The sequence below is a fragment of the Chiroxiphia lanceolata genome, chromosome 5 (genome assembly GCF_009829145.1).
Source record: "Chiroxiphia lanceolata isolate bChiLan1 chromosome 5, bChiLan1.pri, whole genome shotgun sequence".
NCBI classification, from domain to species: domain Eukaryota; kingdom Metazoa; phylum Chordata; class Aves; order Passeriformes; family Pipridae; genus Chiroxiphia; species Chiroxiphia lanceolata.
In genome coordinates this window covers 55320788-55345831 of record NC_045641.1, presented here as the reverse complement: position 1 = coordinate 55345831, position 25044 = coordinate 55320788, and the positions used below count along the sequence as shown (strand labels likewise).

At 41.1% G+C, this 25044-nt stretch overlaps 1 protein-coding gene across 1 annotated transcript in view; it reads right to left on the bottom strand.

The window, feature by feature from the left end:
* APPL2 (adaptor protein, phosphotyrosine interacting with PH domain and leucine zipper 2) overlaps positions 1-18449 on the bottom strand; it is a 33591-nt gene extending 15142 nt beyond the window's left edge. The window contains exons 1-5 of the mRNA XM_032687766.1: positions 18318-18449; positions 13356-13454; positions 4098-4157; positions 3521-3592; positions 2104-2191 (exon numbers count right to left, since the gene is read on the bottom strand). Coding sequence (XP_032543657.1) covers positions 2104-2191; positions 3521-3592; positions 4098-4157; positions 13356-13454; positions 18318-18371 — 373 coding nt within the window. The 5' untranslated portion in view covers positions 18372-18449. The remainder of the gene's footprint in view (positions 1-2103; positions 2192-3520; positions 3593-4097; positions 4158-13355; positions 13455-18317) is intronic.
* Positions 18450-25044: the final 6595 nt, after the last annotated feature.

Sequence of the window (25044 nt, the reverse complement as noted above, 5' to 3'; positions counted from 1 at the left end):
GTAAAAACTGCTGTAAACACTTTGTTCAACTGAGACCATTTCTGGCACGTTTATTGCTCAAGTCACTTCCAGCCCTTTCACAGCAGAGATGTATACATTGTGCCTGCCTTGAAAAGGCTAAACCATATCAGCTGCTAGAGAAATGAATAGGCAGATAGCAAATTAAGGGTGAAGTGAGTTTACTTATTGAGCAAGTTGACACTATGAAAAAGATGCCTTATCTGCCAGTGTCATTTACCCAAAGAAGCATCATTTTTGTTATGACAAAAGGCTGACCGCTATCATAAAAGATCAGCAGTTCTGAACAACTTCCTGACAATGCTTATGTGATACTGAGAAATCTAAGACCCATACATCTAAGAGATGTATGAACTAAAGCCCCTTTCCTGGACATAAATCTTCCTCAAGGTGAAACATTTTTTGCTAAGTTTCTCCATGAAAAGAAATATGCATCTAACACATCTGACAGCTGGCTATGGTACTTATGTAACAAACACTGGCCATGAGATCCTGATACAGGCAGAAAGAAGACAAACTAAACAACTTTTCAAGTGCTGGGCACAAGCTACTCTTAGTGTCCACACCAATGAATGCTTCAACTGACAAAACTCTCTCAAAAAGCTACAAAGAAAGCACATTCGCAAGAACAGACATTATGCAGCTGTGAAAATACTACAGGGAAATTGTAGGAGGTCATCATGGTATCTGATTATTTTTAAGTCCCTACTCATTAATCAGCTTCACACCATTTTTTTCTCCCCAGGACACTTCATCCTGACTCTGATGCAGAAAGACAGAAATTCTTGGCACGCGTGACTAACTTGTACCTAGAGGTTTTTACAGTATTCAATACAAGGATGTAACAAGGTTAAAAGTAAAAACAATAACACAGTTAATCTTCCTTGCTTCCTAGTTTGATGCCTCAAGGAAATTTCAATAGGGCCAGGCCTCTACTAAAAATGTTGTTGCGCAAACTGTGTCAGAAAAAATCTGAGGTTGCGATGGATAAAACAAAAAAAATTTTGACTTCCAGGGAAGCTGAAGAAACTTTCATTTTTTGTCATGAAGCAGTGAGGCTTTGGTTGCAGGCTTTATATGTATTTTCATGTATTTTTTTATCAACAAGAGGGAAGAATCCATAAACATGGAAACAGAATTACTCTATCAGTGAAGCCCCATTAAAAAGGTGAAAAAGTGTTTATAGAACCAACATCATACCATCCAAATCCTGCTTTATATTTGACATTATATGATGAACAAGATAGTCATTAAAAAAGATACCTGGATGTTTTCACAATTTCAAATGAGATACTATAAAGAACTTAAAAGTCATTGTTTTGCTATAGTTGTTTTGTCTCCCATCAAAATGATGTCTATAAAAAGTACATAAATGGGACTGAGATTAGTGGAATGAGCAGTGGACCTTAATAAAAAGAAAAGAAAGAAAGAAAAAATGCTGCAGTAAAAACTCATGTTTCTGTTGCATGAGTAGGTAAGAGTGTCCTTGACCTTCAATATGAGCTTGTTTCTTTTGAAATTACACCAGATGTTTGCATTACTGCCTTGCTGTTGAAGTAATGAACTTCCAAATTTGTGTAATCAGGTTACTCGGAACCACCCTTGCATAGCAAGGATTTAAAGAGGACTGTTTCCTCAAAAGAGAGGGAATATACTAGTCTCTGAAGTTAAAAAAAAATTCTTGCTGGTGCTTGTCTAACAGCCCCAAATTTCTGAAGTGACATAAATACTGTTTGCAAGCCAGATTCACTGCTAAGCTGCCCTTCTTTAGACAATTATAACATCAATGACTTCAGGAGAATTGACTAGTGTAAAAGCAGAGCAATCCAGCAAAGAACAAAACTGTGTATTTTCAAACTTCCACCATATGGTGCACAAAATGTTATGGGGTGAACTTGAACTGGTTTTTGCCTGAATAAAAGCATCCACCTGTCAATGAAATTCTGTAGCAGGAAAAAAAGTGACACAAAAACTTTTCTGTTAATCATCAAAGAACAAATTATTACATGGCATTATGTTTCAGTTTATGATGAAATAAGCAAGAAGGAACATGTGAGGAAAATGAAAACTTAGAATAAAATTTACCTGTGAGATCCTTTTCCCGAAATTGTATTATTGGGAGAACCATTGTATCCGCAAGCTGTTTTGCCAGTTCAGAGTGAAGGATATTGAGCTGAAACAAAGAACAGAGGAATGTTCTAAGACACAGTGTAAATAAATAAAAAAACACTTCCCAGCCTGCCATTTATGCCCGGCAGACAAAAAAAAAAAAAAAAAAGGAAAAAAAGGATATCACGTACTTCAGTGCTTAAAATACATTTCTCAAGATATCCAGTACAGATGGGGATTTTTTCCTGAATGCTTAATTCCTGCCTGGTATTTTTCATGGATCCAAAAGCTTTTCAGTTCCCACATAATGTATTAGGGTAGTTCACTTGACTGCCCTAATTTTAATGCTTAACACAGCAGGATTTAAACTGTAATTAGCCTTTTTAACCTGTTTTTGTTAGTCTCTACACCATGGAGTTACATTCCCACCATGATGACCAGACTCTTTCCATTCATGAGGGTTACCTCAAACACAATCACAACAGGGGACAACAAATGCTCCTTTGAAGTATCCCCTGAGAGCACACAGTGCAATGAGAGAAGCCTAAAGAAAAAGTAAACCTTTGGGATTCCTCTCACTGTATCATTAGAGTTATCCATGGGTTCTAAAATTTTTAACTTACTTTTTGCCCCACAACCCTATTTCCTGTCCCAAACAGCAGACCTCAATACAGACTTTTGCTTTCTTAATGAAAGTTGAAAGTAGACTAACAAGAACAACACATCTCTGATGGCACAGCCCTGCTCACAGCAGAAAGAGTGATGTGACAAATGATACTTAAGCAAGAAGGAGCTCAATACTAAGATCATCTTGAAATGTTATATGGGCAGGTCAACAGAAGCATTTAGAAAGACTCCCAATACTTAGCAGAAACCTACAGGGAATAGAAGTGTTCAGTGTACACAGCTGCAGTACCCAACCTGTTTTCACCACACAGCACTGCAGCCTTCCCCAGACACCTTTGGATTCTGCAGGATCTCACAGCAACTAAACTGCAACTTTACTAATTCACAGCTGCCCTGCATCTATACCTGGCAAGTTTCGGCTCAAACTACAGTGTTTAAAGCTTAGAAATGTAAATATCATTTTTAAATGGAATTAAATAAAAAATTGCCCCAGCCTACATGACATATCCTGTTTCAGCCTTTTTTTTAAGTTCCCTTAAGAAGTTCAGCTTTGCTCTGAGGACAGCATGTGGAATGAAGCCACAGAAACAGCTCTTAATATTACAGAAGGATGATATTATACTTCCTTATCCTGAATTGAATGACACTCTAAAACCCAGGCACAATCTAGCCTTCAGTGGAAAGGCTCAGAATCAAAAGGACAGACTCAAAGAAAAAACCCTAATATTCTATATTGTAAGAATAGAATATTAGCAACTCAAATTACCTCATCCACAACTTTTGAAAAATAATGAAGGGTAGATATCACTTCTTCATCTCCTTTGCCTAAGGCAAAATGCTGGAAATAGAAACATATATTTGGTCTGTAAATCAATAAAGGTGAATATAAAATACAACAAGTATTTGACTACAAAGCTAATGAATACTCCTACAAAATGCAATAAATGATAAAACTAAACAAAAAAAAAAGAAACTCATTAATACACATCCTTTTACCCTGCTCTTCTTGTTTAATTTAAATGGATTTTGGACAACACTTAATTCTTATTATAGTCATTTTAAAGTCACAGTCATCTTACAGGAGCAAACCGGTTTGCATCTTGATAAGATTATTAACTCACATTTTGCACCTTTTTGGGGGGTTTTCTTTGGTTGGTTGGGTTTTCTTAAGATTCTCAAGAATGACCTAACTCCCTTCAACATCCTGGGGAATTTCACAACAGCCTTCACATGAAACTAAGTAAAGCAAATGCCCTGAGCACTTCTGGAACACACATTATTTACGCAGACTTCTTCTCAAGTGCTGAGGCAGAAAAGAAATCAAAGTCATATGCTGGACATACCTGCTTTTCATAGGCAAGGAGCTGCTTTGAAAGCTGTTGTGTGGCAAGACACATTTCATTCTACAAAAAAAAAAAATGCCATGTTAATAGAAATAATGAAAAGTCCTTAGCTCTGCTGTTACTACTACTTTGTTACCAGCTTCTTCACTGAATCTGAACCTACCCACACAAACATTCAATTGTGTGTAAGCAACTAGTCCCAAAATACCTGCACAGAGAAGCAGCAATAACAGGTGTACTTCAGACCTAATCAACACACGGTTTAATTACTCTGAATAGAAGTAAGATTTGGGGGTTACTTTTGGGTTTGGGTTTCCCCCACTCCAAAAATATCACAAAGCTAGAACAATCTCAAACACGTAAGCCACCATTCCAGCATAAGAATGTTTCATATTGGTTAATCATCTTTCCCCAAAATCTACATCAATAAAGAGAGCCAGCAGATGGGCCTTCATAATGCATTCATGCTCAGGGAATGTGCCAATGTAATTACAGTGCTTTAAGTGGATACAGGAGCACAAAACAGCTCATCTCTATTCTCATGGCTACACCAGCCAATGAAAGCACACACATCCTCAAGAGGTGCTTACTCAAGGCAAGACTTGTAGGGAAGGCATATAATTTTGCTTGACAGCTGGAAAAACCAGACAAGCATTTGGATATGTCAATCTTTAATCAATGTATTTCTAATACTGGTATATCAGCTGCTGTATCCCTGATTTGCTAACAATGACTTAAAACTTGAATAAAAGAAAAAGGGGAAGGGGTAACTGGGATCTGTCTTAATCCCTGTCAGATCTTTTCCTCAGTAATGCAGAAAACTAATCACTTTTAATTTAATTTTAACCTTAACACAAGCTATTCCTGTCTCCAAACACAGAAGGCCATAGAGAGTTTATAAAACTAGAGGCAATCTCTGAACTGCTTTAATAGAACCCTTTATACTGGGGCTGATAGAGAAAACCATTAAAACTGGGACAGAGTTTGTGTGCTCTCTTATTGTCTCTTGTCATCTTGAGCAAGCAGAGCAAAGCACAGTAAGCCATCTGGGCCAGAGATCCTGAAACACCCTTTACTTTGTCCTGATGCCACGTCTGACATACTGTATTACATCCTGATGCTTCCACACTACCTTGACATGTCAGGAAGGAGGGTTAATATGGGCATCAAGGCCCAAACATTTAGTCAGTCTTAAGTACCCAAGTACTCAGAAAAAAACACAGCCAGCCACAGCCCAGGTAACAGCAGCTGTACGTGAACACATGGCAGGAAAAACTGAGTGACATGATTCTGACCATCTTAAAGCACTGTAGTGGTAACACTCAGAGGTGGGTGGAGATGGGGCAGTAGAGGCCTTCCAAGGTTGTGCTTTATAATAAAAAACAAACCCTGTTAAGGGCTCAGGCAAGGATAGGAACGAGCCCTAACTATCTGCCCCCAAGCTACAATAACATCTGAGAGACTTCACTACCTTCGAAGCAGAGCTAGCAAGCAATGAGCTGATGACAGGAAAGATGGGACTCCTTGCAGGTATAACATGACATTAAAAGGGGTTTGTTTTTTGTTTGTATGCACGTGGGTGGAATTTAAGATTACAAAAAGAAGCAGAGGTTCTCAGACGTGGGACCTTTTTCATAAACACAACCTCAAAGAGAGAGCTGAGTAATAACTGCAAGAAGACTAAGTCCTCACACAGCAGCTGTGATGCCCTCTGTAAGATGTACAGTTGGGTCAGAGTGAGAGAAATCTTTTGAAACAAACTGAGTATTAGAATGCATTAGTATATGCCTCTTTCCCCCCCACTTTTTGTTTCAATTTACTTATTCCTGCAAAGTCTGCAATTGTGTTATCTGCTCTGAAGTTGGGAAATATATTCTTCTGGGTTAAACTTGTTAACACTAGAAGAAGCTTCAGAATAATGGGCTGACACCAAAGGTATCCTTTTTTTGTTAGCCATCCCCAAAGCTTCTACCAGTCTGGTTTTTAAAGACTGAACCCTCAATTTCCTCACATAATATTCAAAGAGTAACAAGGAGTATTATTACTCATCATATGGGACATGCACGTGGGACAGTTTGAAGACAGCAATGCAAAGAGCTGTGTGGAATAAGCAACTTCCAGTGATCACTACTCCCCAGGAGTAGTCTCCAGTATGTGATAGGATAATAGAGGAATATAGAAACCCTGAGGGTCTCAAAGGGGTGTAAATTAACAACACCTTCCCAAGTACACGATCAGGTAACAGCAGTTAACTATAGATGCCGAGAAGACATTCGTAGCATGCTACTCCAGATACAGAAAAAATTGACAGATGTGCCTGACACAAAACTTACTTTTGCATTTTAGGCTGATTTTGGGACAACAGTTCCATGCATTATTCATAACCCACTGCTGCCAGGAGGTTGCATTTCTCATTTATAGTCTCAGTTCTTTGTGTCAGAACACCACAACTTGTTACTCAATCCCTACCCCATGTGGGAGAGTTAATCCTGGGTCCTTCATCCTCTCTCCCAACACCTGCCAGACTTAGTTCCCAGACTTAGAGGCACAAAGTCATTCATTGTATCACTTGGGAAAAAACAAACAAACAAAAAACCAAAACAAAACCAAACACAGGCACACACCCAAAAGCTGTAAACAAATCAAATCAAGCTACCAAGTTGAAACTCAGTCCATTGCACAAGGAACAGGAAGCAGGCAAAGTGCTCTGCTGACCTAGTGGTAATACCGCATTGCTAAGCACACTAAGCTGGGAAAGTTTGGTTTAATCCTCCTTCCATTTCTTCCTAATCAGCCTTTTCCCCTCCCCCCACTCTGCTACCAATCAGTCTCAAGACTTAGAAGTCTTAGAAGAATTTGCATTGCTTCAGTTGACAGATCCACTAAATCCAGGCAAATCATTTTAACAGGTTTTAATCTATTTGCAAGACATTTTCCCACGGAATACAGCAGCATTCATTTCCTTTATCCTGAAGTGACTGAAATTCAGTATACCACAGCAAAAGAAAAAACTATGATATGATCCTGACTCCACATCACCTTAACGTTTCAGAATTCATCACACATTTATGGAGTGGAGAGCTATTCATGAAATATCAGGCAGAAACTCAATAAAATCCTGAACAGAAATCGAAGTATTCTAAATCAAGGCAAACTTAACCAGTACTGGGCCTTGCACATACAGTCATCTGCACTAAAAGGTTTTACTTAACAGGGAAAACACTACTGCAGCATTAATGTAAAAAAAGCGTACCAGAAGGAAAGAAGGAAGAAAGGAAGGAAGGAAGAAAAGACTGTATGTAAATAAGCATAAAGCAATCAGCAGTGACTACAGATGTGCTGACTTTTTTTTTTTCTTTAACCTTGGCTGGCATGATAGCCCTAGGAATAGGTTTTTATAGAGTTCACCAAGTCCAATTCAAATGTGTAAGGTAATGGAAATTGTGTCTTCAATCAATCATTAATCTACCAAAAATGAAAAACCATTGATTAAAAAACCAGTTTAATTCTCAACTTATTTCTGTACCTCACCCTATCTTCAAATAAGTCAGCAAAAAAAAAAAAGTCCAACTTATTTTCTGATCTAGTGCCAGAGAAAAGGCATGTCATTTTTTCTGTGTTGACTCCACCTTCTTCACTATCACTACCCTTACTACCTTTATTCATGAAGCTGTCCATATCATCAGAAGAGAGTATGATTTTTCTATAACCTCTTTGCAATAAATATCCATGCCATTAACCATTTACCAGTGAGGCAATCCATCCATTTTTAGAGTATCTTCTTGTATTTTTCCAAAATCAACTCTAAGGAATAATCTGCTGAAGTCTGAAGATATTTCCATAGACAGCTGTCTAACAGACTACAAATCTGAAGGCATGTAAAGGATGAAGTTGAGCTATAAATTAATATCTACAGACACAGAACTACTCCAGCATGTCCAATTCCAATCCCAATATAATGAAGCTTTCTGCAAAGCAACTTTCCTATGCCTGCTAAAGTTGGCATTTTTAAAACCCTACAAGTAACCAGCACAGAGCAGTGTTTACTTCATGTAAACAAGAAGATACTGGTAAAGGTCTGCACTGGTCTGCACTATGAACATGCACAATGACATATAATAAAATTTAGCTTACATCTGGGAAAGCTTAATGCCCCATAAATGAGGAAAAAAAACAGGTTAAGGAGAAGGTCCATGAAGTTCCAGTCTTCCCATCCCTTGAGAACTAGGCAGCACATTTACCTTCAAATCAGGCACAGCACAAAAAGAACTGGGTCTTGATGCAACTGTTTTATGCAGCTCGATTTATATGTGCTTATCATCTTCCTACAAAGTAGAATTCTCCAGCAATCTAGTAAATGGCACAGTCCTACAGGCTTAGGTTTGCATATTAAATGGCTTGGAAACATGAATCCAGAGTTGCAAGGAGCTAAGCCTCACCAGGGTGATCAGGCTGCGCAGCACTTTACAAGATCAGGCTAACATATGGCTTGCCCTGCTGCTGGTTCACAGCATGGCATTCCACCCTCATAAACAGGAACAGCTCAGCAGAGGAGAGATTCGAGAAATAGAAGACACTAGGCAAAGCTCCACTGTAAAGCAGCAAAAGCAGCTACAATAGGATGGCTACTTCAGTATGGAAATAATCTCTCCAGTTTCTTTCAAAACAATTACTATCAGCAAGGTACATTTATGCTTCCTCAAATCTCCAGATCCTGCTTAGTGCAATGTCAACTTGCTTCTGGGCATGGCGACAACTCCAACTTTATAGGCAATATTAAAACCAACTCCCATGCCTTTGTTAACACATTGGTGCTCACGTGGTAATGTGCTGATTACCTCTGTTAGCAACATACGGTGAATACACCTCAGGAAGGTAAGAGATATATGATGAATACTTACAATGAATACAGAACAAAAATACAGTACTTCACAGAAGTCAGTGCTGACAACTGCAGTTTATTGCAAATGTTTATCCTTTCTACTATCTATTGAAGCTCCTCTATGTGGAACTGCAAGTTTATGAAATGCTAACTTAAATTTTATTCCTTAAAAGGTTTTGGGAAAAAAGTCTTATCATTTGAAAAGGGAACACAATAGTTCCCTTACACATTAAAAGAAAGCAATTAAAAGAAAAACTGTATCGGTGCTTACTTGCTATTTAAGCAAGAACTAATTTAAGAACTCTGAACACTTGGGGTTAGCCCTGCAACATAAAAAATATGAAAATTCGTGCATACCCTAGAGAGCCTGACACCTATCTACTGAGTCACAGCCTAGTGAAGGCAATGCACAGGAAAATGAAACAAGCAGCACTGTAGAAAAATGCAGACATGAGGTGTCCTGATTTTGTGGAGAGAAGTAACACTGTTATGAAGCACAACCTAGAACAGCCCTGGACAGATTCAAGCTGTCCTGATTCCCATGTAATGTGGTACCTATAAACCAAGGCTATTCCATAATTGTCAAGTTTCCTTAAGAGTCTGGACATAAAAAGACAGTGAGCCCCAGAGGTTTTTGCAACTTTACCTGTGTGACTCTGGAATTACAAGACAACTGCTCACAGAGACACAGATGCTGAACAGAATTACACTTCACAATTCCCATCTGTCCCCTCTCCAGATATATCTATAACGACAGCATGTGTTTCTTTTTACTCCTCTTCGGCCATCACTGCCCCTCGTATCTAGACAGATTTGTCTGTACTCATGACATGAAACCTATTTACAGTGACAAAATACTGCATCTTACTTTCCTTTAACCTGCTTAACTGTTTATCCCTTCTAATAGTCAGTAGAGACACAACAGTCTCCTGACTTTCCTAAATGGCATTTTGTTTCAAGTGAAGATCCCAGCTCAGCCATTTCTACAGCATGATGGAGAACTGGAAATAATAGTAAAGCTCTGAAAATCACTTACTATGACAGTGGTAAGTCAGGAAGGTAAACTGTGCACACTTTGCTCATACACCATTGCAAGAGCCTCAGCACTGTAACTTGAGTAAACTGATTTTTCTATCAGTCTTTGCTTGCTGCATTATATATTGGTCAGGTAATAAAATGTACAGAATGACAAACACAACATTCACAGAACTCAGCAGTAATGCCAGACACAGCATCAGGACTTGCTTGCAAGGAGGAAGAACTACAGGAATGAACCCTGCAAGGAAGATTTCCTCTACAAGACCAACATCATGATAACTACTTCAGGGTACCACAACACAGATGGGAGAACTACAGAAGGAAGTATAATATATACTCACAAGGATGTGGTTTATTTGATGAACATAAAAATGCTTCACTGTATTTACACACGTGGGTTTGCCAGATCAACCAAACCTCACTCCTCAAGCACTGCTTTTGGTTCCTGTGACTTCTCCTCAATCATGGCATCATACACTGCACCTGCCTCGCAGCATCACAGCCTCTTTTTCACTAAAGATCTCCATGTGCAGGAGAGAGTCACCACTCTGTCACACCTGGTGTGGGTGCCCAAAGAGGTGAGAGCACTGTCCTCATCCTGCAGAGCAATTAGAGGCTCGTGACATTCTGAGGGCCTTGCACCCAAAGGTAACCTGCTGGCAATGTATCATCCAACTCCAGCCTGTCTGTTATTGGCCCTTCCATGTCCAACAGCTCCAGGTGCCTGAGCAGCATATCCACTGCTACACCCTGTGATAGGATGCTGCAGATCCCTCCTTATAGTCTTTAAGTCCTGCTTGAATACACATAAGTCTGAAAAGATGTTTAAAAAGATTCCCATTTTCCTAAGGGTTTTTAAAAACTCTGGGCAAATATTTCTCTTTCACACTGCTTTCAAATTCACTGATCGAAGGGTTCAAAGCAGCTTGAGCTGTCAATTTACAAGTTTACTGCTCTACACACAAAGCAGTGTTTTGAGACAACTATATGCATATATCCACAAGGATAATTAACAGCATGCAGTTGGGACTAATTGCTACTTCCCTGAGACTTTGCACCGAATCCATTCAGAACCATTAACTATTGTTATTTGATCACAAGCTACAGTGGTTTGAATTACATGAAAATTTGAGTTTTCTTCGCAAGAAACACCAACCTTCTAGTAAACTACTCCAAAAAGATCTTGAATACATGGTTAAGACATCTAGGAAATGTTCAGAACAAAGTTAGGAAGAAAACAAAATTAACATTTTTAAAACTGTCATAAGTGTTTTGAGGGGTTATAAACCCCGAATTTCCAAAACTGCGGACTAGTACAACTCACTCCTTTGTCTGACTGCCATGACTGTGATTCCAGTCATTTTTAAGGTCATTGCCTTAAAGTAGGTCAGTAACTGTAATTCCTATTTTACAGATAGGGAAATCAGAGCAGGGGGTTGCAATGACTTTGCAAAGAGAAAATTTGACTTTGCAGAGAGAAAATTTAAGTCAGGAAAATAAAAAGGCAAATTCAGAAACTGACTTCTCCATACTCAGCTTTTACAGGGTTGGTAGCACATGCTGCTCCTGAGGCCCAGACAATGTGTGTCCTAACAACACAACAACAAAAAATCTTTTTCTCTCAAGTTGTGATTAGCCAGCCAAGAAATATTACACATAGATTTTTCTTAACTGTCCATTTAGGTTTAGTAGGCAATTCAGCATTACCCTTGTATTTCTACTTCTCAAAATGGCATAAAACTCTGAAGACATATTTCAATACTCACGAGCGACTGAATATATCAAACTAAAGCAGTGTTCAGGAAAGAAGTGGCCAAGAAGTGCTGGGAAAATGAAGCAGACTCAGTAGTACTGCAAAGTACAGATGGGTAAATGAGCTGTGACAGTGAGAAGAAAGAGGAAATGTCATAACTGTGGAACAAGAGAAATAGAGAAGACTAAAAACCAAGATGAAAAGGAAGAGGCAAACAAAAGCAGATAGAGCGTTTTTTCTTAAATCACAGATCAGAGTAACCACTTCCTAAAATGCCACCCTAAAATGTCATTAGCAGGGGAAAAAGACATGTACTCCATAAGCTGGACACTTGAAAATCAAATGTATCTTCTGATTTCCTTCTTTCATCTGTTTCAATCCTACCTGATCTTTGGTGTCAGATTCCTACTATCCAACGTGCCCATACTCTTCTGGCTCTTAAAAGACTCTCCCAAAATGCCCACCACTGACTTTCAGTTCTGATTTCATGTCACCTCTCCAGCCCCTGGCTATGTGCTGCATTGTTTTCTATGTACCTAAGCTGTGCTGTAAGCCTCTTGCTCTGCATTTGCACAAGATCCACGACATGAAGACTTTGAAGCTCGCCAAAGCTGGATCTTCCAGGTGTAGGTCACTAGATCCTGGGAAATTAGTTCTTCCAAGTCAAACTATCAGTCACTCAAAGCGTAGTCCCACCAAATGGACACATACTTGAAGTAGTTTTATAGCTGAACTGATTCCTAATAATATAAGAATCAGAATCAGGCACTCTTCCAGTAAATTCAAAATATCCCCATTGTCCTCATCTCTCTGTGTACTCTGATTTACTGGTTTAAGAATAGAAAAGCTGTTTCTAGGGAACTCAGGTATCTAACCTACATAAATACTTGCAAAAATTCCATGACATACTGTGTATGTCTTTCAAGACCTAGATGGGGTATTTTGAAATATCTAGTTTTACACACATGGGAATCAGCTTCACTGAAAATCACTCAGATTTACAGTAACCTTTTCCAAAGCACTGGATATAATTTACCTTATAAGTTCTACTTCTGAGGGGATTCAGTCATCTCGGTCATGTAAGTACTTTGGAAAATGTTATTTTTTCTACTCCTGCACCCATACTTTTCACTCTGGCTACTGTAGGTACTTGACTTCAGTATGATCCAAAGTGCACATTCTCTCTGTAATCAATGGACACAGACAGCTCTCTCCAAAAGGTGAGTCACAGCATCTAAGTTAGGTGCCTAAAGTCAGTGTGAGTACCTGTGTATTGTGTTTACGTTTAGGTAAGCAATTTTGTCAAGATTGGCCTTCCAATGCACCCTAAGGTAAGGATGTACCACAATTTTACTTTCATGAATCGCTTGGAGACAGACAAAGCAAACAAGATCTTTTTCATGAATATGACTTTACTGAGCATTAAGGAGGGAAGGGGCTGAGATACCAGATGAAAAACATCCAAGACTCCCCTTGAACCACAGGAGGTACAGGTACTTTGCAACTCTCATGTAAATAACAGCATCATAATAGCAATTTATCTTCTACTCCACCGTGAACAAAAGAAACACAAATGAAAAATTACCTGAGCACCATAGACTCGTTGCATTGCCTGAAGCAACTGGTTTGTATATTCAGTAAGGGTTCCTGCATCTTCTTCAAAGACACTGAGCAAAGACCGAGTCTTCAATAAAAGAAAAAAAAAGCAAATGGTTTGAATCCTGAGTGGAAACATTAAAAAGAATCATAAGCAAATCATAGCAAAAAATAAAAATCAATCAGAAATAATAAGCCTTTACCTTTGCTTGATTTTGTTTATTCAGAATCTCGAAACACATAGAAATTAGTTCTTGTATTATGGACAGGTAAACTGAGATATAAGGAGGAGAAGTGATAAAATGCTATGGCCAAATCCTGACTCCCAGTCCCTTGCTCCAGCTAACAGACAGTCCTTCCAACATAATTAGGAACGTAAAAAATCTTGAATATCTGCCTGCTGACTACAGTAATTTAAACCATGTTAAGGACTCTGGGTCAAATACCACTGCTTGCTCACTTCACTTCTCCAATGTCAGACTGCATTAAAAGCACCCCTTTCCAATGAGATAATTTACACAGTATTGTTCACTCTCAACTGTCTTGAGCAACTCTTACAGGGCCACTGCCAAAGTGAGCTGATGTAATGAGAGCAAACAACTGAGTGTTCATCTATAACAACAGGCACAAGAGATACACCCACTCAGAGATACCCTGTACTTTCTCCATTCTCTTAACTCATCCTCATCAGCAAATGGGGACAGGGGAAGAACATAATGACTTGTGTTATCTTAAACACATGAATTCCCTTGGTTTGTTGTAGTGGAATCATCAAGAACAAAGAACTATGTTGCTGACACAGCTCCTGAGATGAGAAACAAAGGTATTTCAAAATAATGCCAAGCTCAGGAATTTGCTAGATCATTACAATAATTAAAGAGGAAAGACTGTCCCTTTAACAAAGTCATGCTCCATCCTTAGTCTTAACTTTGATAAATCCAATCTATTTGATGCTAACTGGAAATGTCTTTCCATCTGTACAGCTAACTCCCATGACAATAATTAGCTTCATCTGCTTAAATGAGGGGCATGCATAAACTCCAGTACTTTCATAATCATGTCAGTCCTGTAACAGAGAAAGTGTTTTAACTATCCCCTATTACAGGAATCTCTAATGTACCTGAAAAATCCAGGTTTGAATTTGGGAAAATTATTTCAAAGTTTTAAGATACTCCACAGAAGGAATATACATTTCCCCAAGGCATTTATTCTTCTCTGCAAAACTCTGCCCAGACTTTGTTTGTCCTGAAAAACTCAACATCAGCATCTTTCAAGATTCCTGGCTCATGATTAAATATCATTTCATCTCTGCTGAGAAGTATGTAAGTCAGAAATTAGTGTTGCTCAGCAATTAAAATACAGGACTGGGGAGGCACTCTTAGGATTCTTTCTAAGCATTGAACAGGAGCACCTTCTTACTCTGAGTAACTAAAAGCTCTCAACATTTCACTCTGTTAATGTGCTAAGCTGCTACAGCACTTCCTACCTTAGAGACAATCCAATAAATGCACTTGGGAAACTAGTTCGAGATCTTAGCACGTAAGGGAACACGTAATACCAAGTGCTGTTTTCAAATAAAGAGAACACAAAAAACAAAGAATGGAGAGAAGGTCAAGTCAATGAAATGGATACCGAGAACCCAAACGTACAAAGGACTTTTGTGCAGAACTTCCCTACAAGGATAGTGGCATGATTTTGAAAGTTTTCCACATCAAGCTATTATTTCAATAACTGAAAACATTGATTTTCAAAAAAATCTGGTTTGAAATGCTTTATTTTCAATGATGCATTAAAACAAGGAAAATAATGTCAACAAACAATCTTGTATTTATACAGTGCTCAACTCCCTTGTTTTGTGTTACAACGGCACATGAAATGCAAAGGGTATGAAGATGGTTAAAAATAAATCTAGGGAAAGCAAAAATTTTAAAACTTGCATGTTTATCAAGACAAATATCAAGCCAAAACTAAAAGGTTATAAAAAAATTGCCTGAAGTAGGCTACAAATCACACATGCTAGAAAAGGCTCTCAAACACAGGAATGCCAGCTACATTTGTAATACTGAATTTTTGCAGGTTCATTTTTTCAGATCTCTAAATGTGGGTTGAAGTAGAACAGCTCTGGGAAATAATTTCTGAAAGTCTTGGCCTCTGTTATTACCACGCTGTTCAGCAATAATAAAAACAGTAAATGATTCAGGCAGTTTGGAAGTTATTCTTGGAAACTTTCACATTTAGGAATACCATTTTAAATCACTGCAACAAAATACCAGCATGCATATATTTTCGTTGTTGCTGTTTTGACAAATTCTGGAATAGCAGCTAATGTTGCTGAAATAAACCAGTAATCCAAATATTAAGCTAACATTTAGGAGGCCCCATTAATTGCAACACTATCTTGACTTCTGGAAAGACAGAAAAAAAATTTTCTGCTTTCATGTAAGTATTTCCCTTGGTTTTAGCATGACTGCTGATGTAAATTTCTCTCCATTTTGTGGCCAAACACTTCAAAATTAAGACACTTCTTACGGCTTCTTTCAGCCTTTGCCTGGAGACAAATCAAGACGAAAGTACTGTATTGTTGAGGACAGAAACCAAGTTTCAGAAACCTGATGAAGAAATAACTTTGGCCTAATTCTCCTCTGTGTTGCACGTAATCTACATACTTCACAGAGTTTATACAAAGTGAGGTTATATCCTCACTTCACCATCCTTTTGCATTGCTGTAAGCGACTGCACAGAGAAAGGAGAATCAAGTCCCTTTACACAGAAGTAAACAATCCTGTAAGATGCTATGTTGCTTGTTCTGTGGGACAGAGACTGACTTTTTTCCTTGATTTTGCAGCACCTGGCACAGTGACCCTGTTGTGCTGTGAATCTAAAGCTCTCCCCAGGAAAAGAAGTAATAAAAATATAAAAGACTGAAAAAAACCACTCCTGTTTCCTTCATCAGAAAAATATATTTTAGCGATATTGGGCCATTATAAAAATTAAAGAATGTCCCTCCCTCCAAAAGTTGTAGAACTTAAACAAAAAGTATTGACCAAATCAAGCCAAAGCATCCTGAAAATACTCAAGTTTATGCACGCCACAGTATTCCAGTAATTGCAAAGGAGATGTTAACAGCCTTCATTTCAGGTCAGAAGAATAATGAAGATCCCCAAATTCAATTCAGTGCATTGTTCAGCTGCTTGAAGTCAGTGTTACATTTTTAATCATGGAGGGAAGTGTTGACTGAAGAGGTAAATGAGTTCACTTATCCTGTGTGTCCAGTTCTTCAGCTTCAGGATACAGTGGAAAGGTATCTTTCCACTAAAAACATCAGTAACTGCCTATAATAAATGTAACATATTATGGTAAACTGTGGAACATAGAAAAGTTCAGGCTGGCAAGGAACTCTGCACATCACCTTGTCCAAACCTCTGCTCAACACAGGGCTAACTCTGATATTACATCAGGTGACTCAAGACTTTTTCCAGTCCAGTTTTTAAAATTCCCAAGGCTGATCACATACATGCTGTACGAAACAAATGATGAAAATCTTTCTTACTAGGATGGGATTTCATGAAATTACAGAAGAACAGGATAAGAGGAGGTTACCAAGATGAGCCCCAAGGCTCATTAAGTCCTGACAGGTGCACGTCCAATCTTTCTTTTAAAATGTCTCATGATAGACTCCATAACATGTGACAGCAATACGCTCCACATCTTACCTATTCATTTCTCCTCTTTATACATCAGCAGACGAGTTGGGATTACCACACAGGGCTACCTGGGAACAGGATTCATGCTGATCCATCCCACCCTCCCTTCTTCTTTCCCTGTTTCACCCATTACTTTTGTATCTCTGTCTGCACTACACTTTGTCCTAAAGTGTACCTTCCTCGCTTCTCTGTGAAATTTCCACTCTTTCCCCTTCCCTTTATTTCTCTCTTCCATGCAAACTTCTTTCCTTCCATCCTCCTTTCCCAGTTCTTGAGGCCTCACACACCTTCAGCCCCTGGAAACATTATGATACAGTGTGTTCTTCGCTGTGGGGCTTGGCTTCCACAGTCCTCAGGGGTCATTTCTGCAGCTGTGCCACATCACGGCTCCAGCAGTGGGGCACAGGGGAGAAGGAGGAACATCGCCCCCCGCCTGTAGTTGGGAAGGAAAGGGCGGCGACCGCCTGCCCTCGTTTCTCAGACTCCTTCAGGAGGTCATCTTCGCTGGGATCTGCCTCATCTCGTCTATCCTCACGGGAAGCTCCTGTTTCCGAACCACGGCCCCTGGGAGCGCTCACACCAGCGGGGAGGAGCAGGCACGCTGGCGGTGACACTCCTCCAGCCCACTTCTGCCACCGGGGCCAGGTGACTCATTGCGCACAGGTGTCCCTTTCCCTGCGGGGGAAGCCAGGGCACCGAGCCATGCCCACCTGTCCTTCGTCAACACACCTCACCTCTCCAGGGCAACCCTGACAGCCACCGAGCGCACACTGGGACAGGACAGTGCGAGGAAAGAGCCACGGGAGTCTGAGGGCGGTGAGGAGAAAGGGTGCTGTGCCTCCGCAGTGGGGGACAGCCCCCTTCTCCGGGGACGCGCAGGAGCTGACTCTGCCTGGCTTTCCCCTGACCGATGTCCGGCGGGACACCAGAGCCTCCCCCGCCGCCACACGGTGCCTGCCTCACCGCATCCCTGCTGCCCTCCGGCTCCGACAGGCGAACTCACCCTGACCTACTTCTCGGCCCCGCCGCCCCGTCCCCCTGCACCGCCCCCGTCACCCCTCTCCCCGCCGCGGGACGCCGCTCCGCGGCCCTCCCTGCTGCCAGTGCCCCCCGCCCCGGCCGGACCCGCGGGCTGCCCGCCGGCACCGTCCGCCCCGGTGCGTCACACCGACCGACCGACCGCCGGGCAGGCGGTCGAGCCCTCCCCTGGCAGCGGCCCCGGCGTCGCCCCCGGCAGCGGCCGCTACCTGTGGGCTGTCCTGCAAAGCCTCTTCCAGGAGGAGCTTGTCGACGGCGGGCATGTTGGCGCTGCGGCGCGGCGGAGCGCTGGCAGGGAGCGGGGTGCGCGGCGTTGACACGCCCCGGCGGCGGGGCTCGGCGGCGTCCCTCCTTCCCTCCCTCCCTACGTCCGTCTGCCCGCGGCGATCCGCACGCAGCGGGATCGGGCTGGACTGCTCCGCTGGCGGGGCCGAGGCCGCCCACTCCGCCCATTTCCCGTCCGCTGGAGGAAGCGAGTCACGGGGAAGGCTGGCAGGGGGTGGGTTCCTGCCGCCATTAACTCCTCGGGCCGCGGGGGTGGAGGTTCCAGATGGAGGGCGCACCTTCCCCTCTTCCCCGGGCGCGGGTAGCAGGGCTGGAGCGGCATCGCACTGCCCCGTTCTGGCTCCATCCCCTGGGTGGCAGGAAGGGGGGTGCAGTAGGGGCTGTGGATCCCCCCTCAGCGGAGGGTGGTCTCCCTGGTTGTTAGGGGGCGTGGGTGTGATGGAAGCCCGGGGGAGACCACACCCTCCCACTTGGGCTCGTGGGGCTCGAGGAGCTCCCAGCTGTGGGCGAGCCCCTTGTTGTGCCCCTCCGGCCGTGGCACTCTCCTCGTGTGCACAGCAGGCTGGAGGTGCTGGCAGGGCCAGCCGGCCTGCTGGAGCCCCGGGGGCCTCAGGGGAGCTCCCCTTGGTCTGCCCCGCTTTTTGGGACCAGCACGGCTGCTGGCTAATATGGACCTGCTTACCAGTGACCGACCATCGTTTGTGGCGTCTGCATTCGGTCTTGTCCATGGACAACCACACGTGAAACTGAGACCTCAGGGTGCTCCAGGCAGGCCAATCCCCACTCAGCCATAACCCTACACTTAGGGAGGTGGAAGGGATGCATCTTAAGTTACTAGTCCCTCATGTACTGAGCCATGTTTTTATGACTGTCTCGATGCTGTCTTAATTGTGTTGGATAACTTCAGCATTTGGACAAAAGTAACGTAAGCACAGTCTTGTTCTGTATTTAATTATATTCATGTGTTTGAAGGGTGACCACTGCTTTTAGATGCCTTAGCTTCTCTAAAAGTCCAGATCTTTTAGGTAAATTGCTCCATTCTTGTCAGCTGTAGCTTTTGCTGCTCTAATGTGCCTTGAGACAAAAACGGAGATAGTCAAAACCAGAGCCTCAGAAAAAAACCCCAAACATTTCTATGGACTTCAGGAAGAATCCCGCCAATTAAACAGAATATGTAAACAAAAATACTGGCTGGAAGATGTTATTGTCTTTGGAGAAATGTCAGTCTTCAGATAACTCACATTGCCGCCCTCTTTTAAAAGAAGAAAAATAATTTTTAAAAAAGCAGCTTGAGTTGTTAAAGAACTCCAAGTATTAACATTGGCCTGCTTTTTGCATCTAAATCCCAGTGGATTTTTCCAGTTCTGTCATTCTTAAACAATAGCAAACATTTTATATGACAAGGTGATTGCTAATAAAGATTTTTTTTTTTGTTGATTAAAAGACTGCACAAGCGGGTGGCCTTAAGAAAGTTTTGCAGATCAGCTGGATGATTGTTTGCTTTAATTATGTGTCAGAAATGACCATTGAACCCTGCAATTTTGGCTAAGAGATTTCTGTGTGTCTGACATTGACTGATATTGCTTCTGAAGCTTGTGATAGGACCTTTAACCCAATGTGCCAAGCCATAACAGTGTGACTGCTCCACGGGTCCTGAAGTGGATTCCCTGTTCCAGGCCTTTGAGTCAGAACACAGTTCTCACATTCAGTCCCTTTTCCTGCCTGAATAAAGACACTAAACCATAATAAAAATCTCTAGCTGATACCAAAAATACTGAATATGGCAGTATGGATTTACATAAAGAGAAAACAAAAATAGATATGGCTTTATCATAATAATGTTTCAGAGAATTTTAGAATGGTGAAAAGAGGTCAGAGAGTCTTTTTTTTTTGACTACAGAATATGAAGTAAGGCACTAGTTAGGCATTAGACTTAAGAATCCATGACTGCTTCTGAGCTGATTTGGTCAGTCTGTGTTGTCTTATTTTTCTTTCTTGAGAGATTTTGAAAACATATTCGAAATTCATGGAGGATGAGAAGATCGTGCTTCTATATCTGTTAAAGTAGCTTCAGGGCATTTTTTAATATTTCCCAAATACTTCTGTTACATCTCTGCCCCTTTCTTTCCCGCTTTAATCTTGAAATAGTTTAGCAACAGCTCTTCCCTATTGGGTTTCGTTCAAGAAAGCATCGGAGTGATTTGTGGTTTTACTTCACATCGTCTTCAGTCCCAAGACCTATTACCTTTAAGGTTTTATCTTGTTCCTTTTGATGGCTTTGTTTAGTCTGAGGTTCAAGTGTGGAAGCCTATTGTCATTCCAAACTTGAGGATAGCTATTTCCAGAACAGGTTCTACTAGTTTAATTTGCATTAAACAAAAAGCATTTCAGTAACTTACTGAAGGGTGATGCTTTTAGTAGCTGTCACTCTTTGTTGCATCATTCCTCACACAGCTATGAAATTGGTGGATTGCCTATTTTTTGTGATCAAAACATTTTTATTGAACTTTCCCAATACAGTCCAGTTAGTTTTGAATTAAAAAAATAATTGTACCTATTATTAATTTACCTTTTCACTGAATTACTGAAAATTGCAATTAATTTCCCAGTCACCTGGCTTTATTAGGTCTCAAGAACTATTCTTTACTTTTGGAAACTGCAAATAATGTTTTTAAAATAATTAAAGTAACCTCTAGTACTACCACCAAGCATTTCAACAATTTATTTATGCAACAGCACCGGTATTTAAAAAACAAAGTTAGGTACCTTGTGCACAGGCAGACCTTTGGGTAGGGGCTGTCTAAGCCTTTGACACAAGAAGATGCTGTTTCTGGGTTTCACAAGTTTCTGTGCATGGTACCAGTGCTGCAGTACTGGGCTTCCAGGCCTCGGAAGCATGCTGGAAGCAGCCTGGCCAGTCTTACTCCAGGTGACACATGTCCAGGGCACTCTGCACTACCTGTGCTGCAACTGGTACCCAAAGAAGGTTCTTCAGAGCCGTCTCAGTAGCTTTACATTGCCCATCTGGAAGAGAGGTGGCATGGCATTTATCCTGTTGTGTGGTCCAGGAGCTGCTCACTGCACTGGGCAGTGCAGTGGACTGAGCACTTCAGCTCCTGTGTCCTGTATCCAGGTGTTGAATGCAATACTCAGATACTAGAAAAAATCTCGCTAGTAAAAAGCACTCTTACAGCCATTCTAGGAACACTGTACATGTGGAAAGAGAACAGGGAAACAGCAGACACAGTACCCAGAATCAGTCACCTGAATGTTCAAAAAACCTGTCACAGCAGTATGAACTGAGCTGGAGAACACTTCCAGTAAGCAGTCCAATTAATTTGTGTGTATGTATTCTGTAACCTACAGATGACTTGATTATGTTAAGCAAAATGCCTCTTGGGATGTGAAAACTTAAGGTAAAAACCCTGGAATGGCCAAAATGAAATTTACACATACTGCTTATAAGACTAGTAAGAAATCATAGTATTAAGTAAAATCAATAAATAATTAAGCATTGAGTATGAAGTAATTAATTATATGAACTAATTGTACTGTTTCTAAGAAAAGATGATGCTTCCTTCAGGCAAAAGCCTGAATATGGTCAAATCTCATAGTTGAGCGATTGAGCAATTTTAAAGGAAAGAAGAAGAAAGTTTGAATTGATCTGTAAGTTTGAGATTTGTCTGCTAAATAAATCTCTTTGGCAAAGTGATGTAAAATCTTCCACAGAAATTGGTGCATCTTCAAACCCGAATTAGGGGTTTTACATGGGACAGTCTTGTTCCTGTTTGAGGATGGTCAGGAACATCCCTTGGTAATCAGCCAGACAAGTCTGGTCCTCCCCAGACTGCCTTTGCTCATGTGACAGAAGGGACCACAATGTGAGATGGCAGCTGGGACTGTGCCTTCTTCAGGACAGGAGGGTCTCAGTGCCATGCTTCCAAGTTTGCCCAAGTGCTTTTCCACCTACCTGCCCAGCACCAGCTCAGGGCTGGAAGCAGCAATGCCAAGCCTGGATGGTGCTGTGCATGAGTTAATAAGCCCTGCCAGCTTTAATTGGCCTGTTTGGAAACAAGGCAGCTGTTGTGCATCCTTAGCCTAATTTATTTCCAAATTTGATAATCCACCCAGTATTAATGGAGAGCTGACTATAATTATTTTTTTCTGGTTAGACTAGTTGCAGAGTAAGTCATACTGCATTGTGCTTTCTTTCTCATATGTTCCATTATAACTTTAAAGAACATATTGCATTATACTTCCTTTTTGGCTTCCTACCTTATACTTTACAAGAAATTTCTGAGCAGTGGTGTGCTAAGTCACATGTTTGCTAAGTCAGCTGAGTCTATTTATGTGTTTAACACAGTGTCTAATATTCTTCTTCATGCTCAGTAAGAAATCTTCGAACTACGTATGACTTTTAGAGCTGTAATAATTTACCCTAAGTTGTGCAGCTGTCTTTGTATAAATATAGAGGATATGCTATATGATTGTAGCAATAAATTGCTTCAAATGAATACAAGTGAAAGATTTGAAAAAGACTCTTACTACTCTCACTAGCAGAAGCATACCAAATCAAATTTTTTAATAGTATCTGAATAAATTACTGGTTGAATTAATATTAGGGCATCTAATGTACAGGAGAATTCTTGGACAAAAGGAAAAAAAGTATCTTGTGATTTTATGTATGTCCCACAAGATAATATTGGGCTGAAATAAAACTCCACTGAAATTATTAATTGCTATGTAACCAAGATATCATTTTGTTTTAATGTAAAACACATGGCTTTGTTTATTTCCATTAAACACATTAGTTATATGCCAAAATGGATATGCACAGATGTACTGGCTAGTGGGATGGATCGAATTAAAATCTCATTGAAGGTGAAGGGTATAACTGCCATCTTTAATTTCATGTAATTTAAGGACAATTAAGTTCCCTTATGTAGCTGAGTACAGCAGCAACTTCCATCCAGATCCAGAATGAAAATATGATTTCAAAAGCTGGAGCCTCTGATTACGGTACCAGCTAGAGGTGTTACCACCATTCCCCCACACTTTTCTCTGCCCTGTGGTACGTGGACTCAGGTAGTTTGGCACGACTTTTTGTTTGGGGGCCTGCCTGATGGAGGGCATCTGATTTAGCAGTTTGGATTTGCTTTGCAAGGAACAGGAACAATGAGAGAATCCGTGGTTTGTTGGTAGGGAGAATTATTGGAACATTTGAAGCTAAAATTATTACCTTTTGTCCAGTTTTTGCAGTGCTTGTGGAAATGCTAAGGTACAGGCTCCTTTCTCCTTCTAGCTGTACTTTTTGTAATGTATGTCGCTCCCTAACCTAGGAGACACTTCTTCTTCAGGTGATGGTCCAGTGAGTTTAGGGGTATCTGAGAAATGGTGAAAAATCTTTGGGCGAAATACAACAAGAGGCAGAAAGAATAATACAGGTGCTTCATCAAAGAATTGCACATGTTGTATGACTCTGTAGATTAAAATAAGAGACATCTAATGCCTGACATAATATTGTTTTATGAAATGCTAATAAGTAACCTGCGGGGCATAAAGGTTACCAGAAGTCAGAATATCACATTCTAAATCTGCAGGCTGGATCTGCAGGTAGGACTGTCAATTTAGTGTCAGAGGCAACACTGGCTCAGAGCCCTGCTTTTGTAGTCTTTACATCAATACAAATGTCAGTGGCAACTGCACTTAATGTTGTCACTGTGTCTAAAGCCAGCACTTAGTCTAATATTTTTATCATGAGGTCTCCAGAACCAGTCAGGCCTTGCACTCTTGTGTTTCCTTCTGAACAACAGAATTTAAAATTCCTCCTGTCCTAACTCCGATCAATCCCTTTGATTCACCTTCCCTTTCATCTTTCTATGGCTGCTTGGGCTAAAACCACTGAATGATAAAGTCTAACTTATATATAGCAGAACATACAATAAGTTCTACTAGAAGTCCACAAAAGTCTGCCAGAGTGATTATATCCTTTTGGACCTTCCTGTTTGCTGTTTGGGCTCTTTTTGTTCTGCATATATAGCATAGCACGCAGGGGTCCTGGTCCATAACGGAGGCTACTGCAGACTACAGAGGCCCCAAACAGCTCTCCTGCTTGCTTCCCCCTTGAGCAGAGCCTGCCAACACTGCCCAAGGCAAAGACAGAGCAGGATGTGGTGGTGCAATAGGGTGTCATTTTGTATTTTTAGAAAAACAGCAGAAAACCCAGAGGATGATAAAGCAAGCAATAAGGAAACCAGGCAGCGCCCAAATGGGCACTGATACCACAGTCTGTTTGTTTCCTGAAGGGGAGGGACTCCTCCTGGCAGGCTGCCAAGACAACGTCATGAGCACACCTATACGAGCAAGTGCTGGCATAGAAGAAAAATACACTGCTGCACTGCTACCCAGGCAGAAGGTTTGGACACCTCCAGTCTAGCTCGGCAGGAACTATCTCACCAAGCTCTGTGTTCCTCCACAGTGCTCAGATGCTTCCAGTGTCGCAAGATCAGATGTTTCCAATTTTTGTTTCTGTGGTGGCTACTTAGAAGTTCTTCTGCTGACTGGAGAAAGCCAAATACTGGAAACCCTTTCCTGTCATATGACTGGACCTACTGCAGCAAATGAAGGGCTTGCCAGAAAGCTGGAATTCTG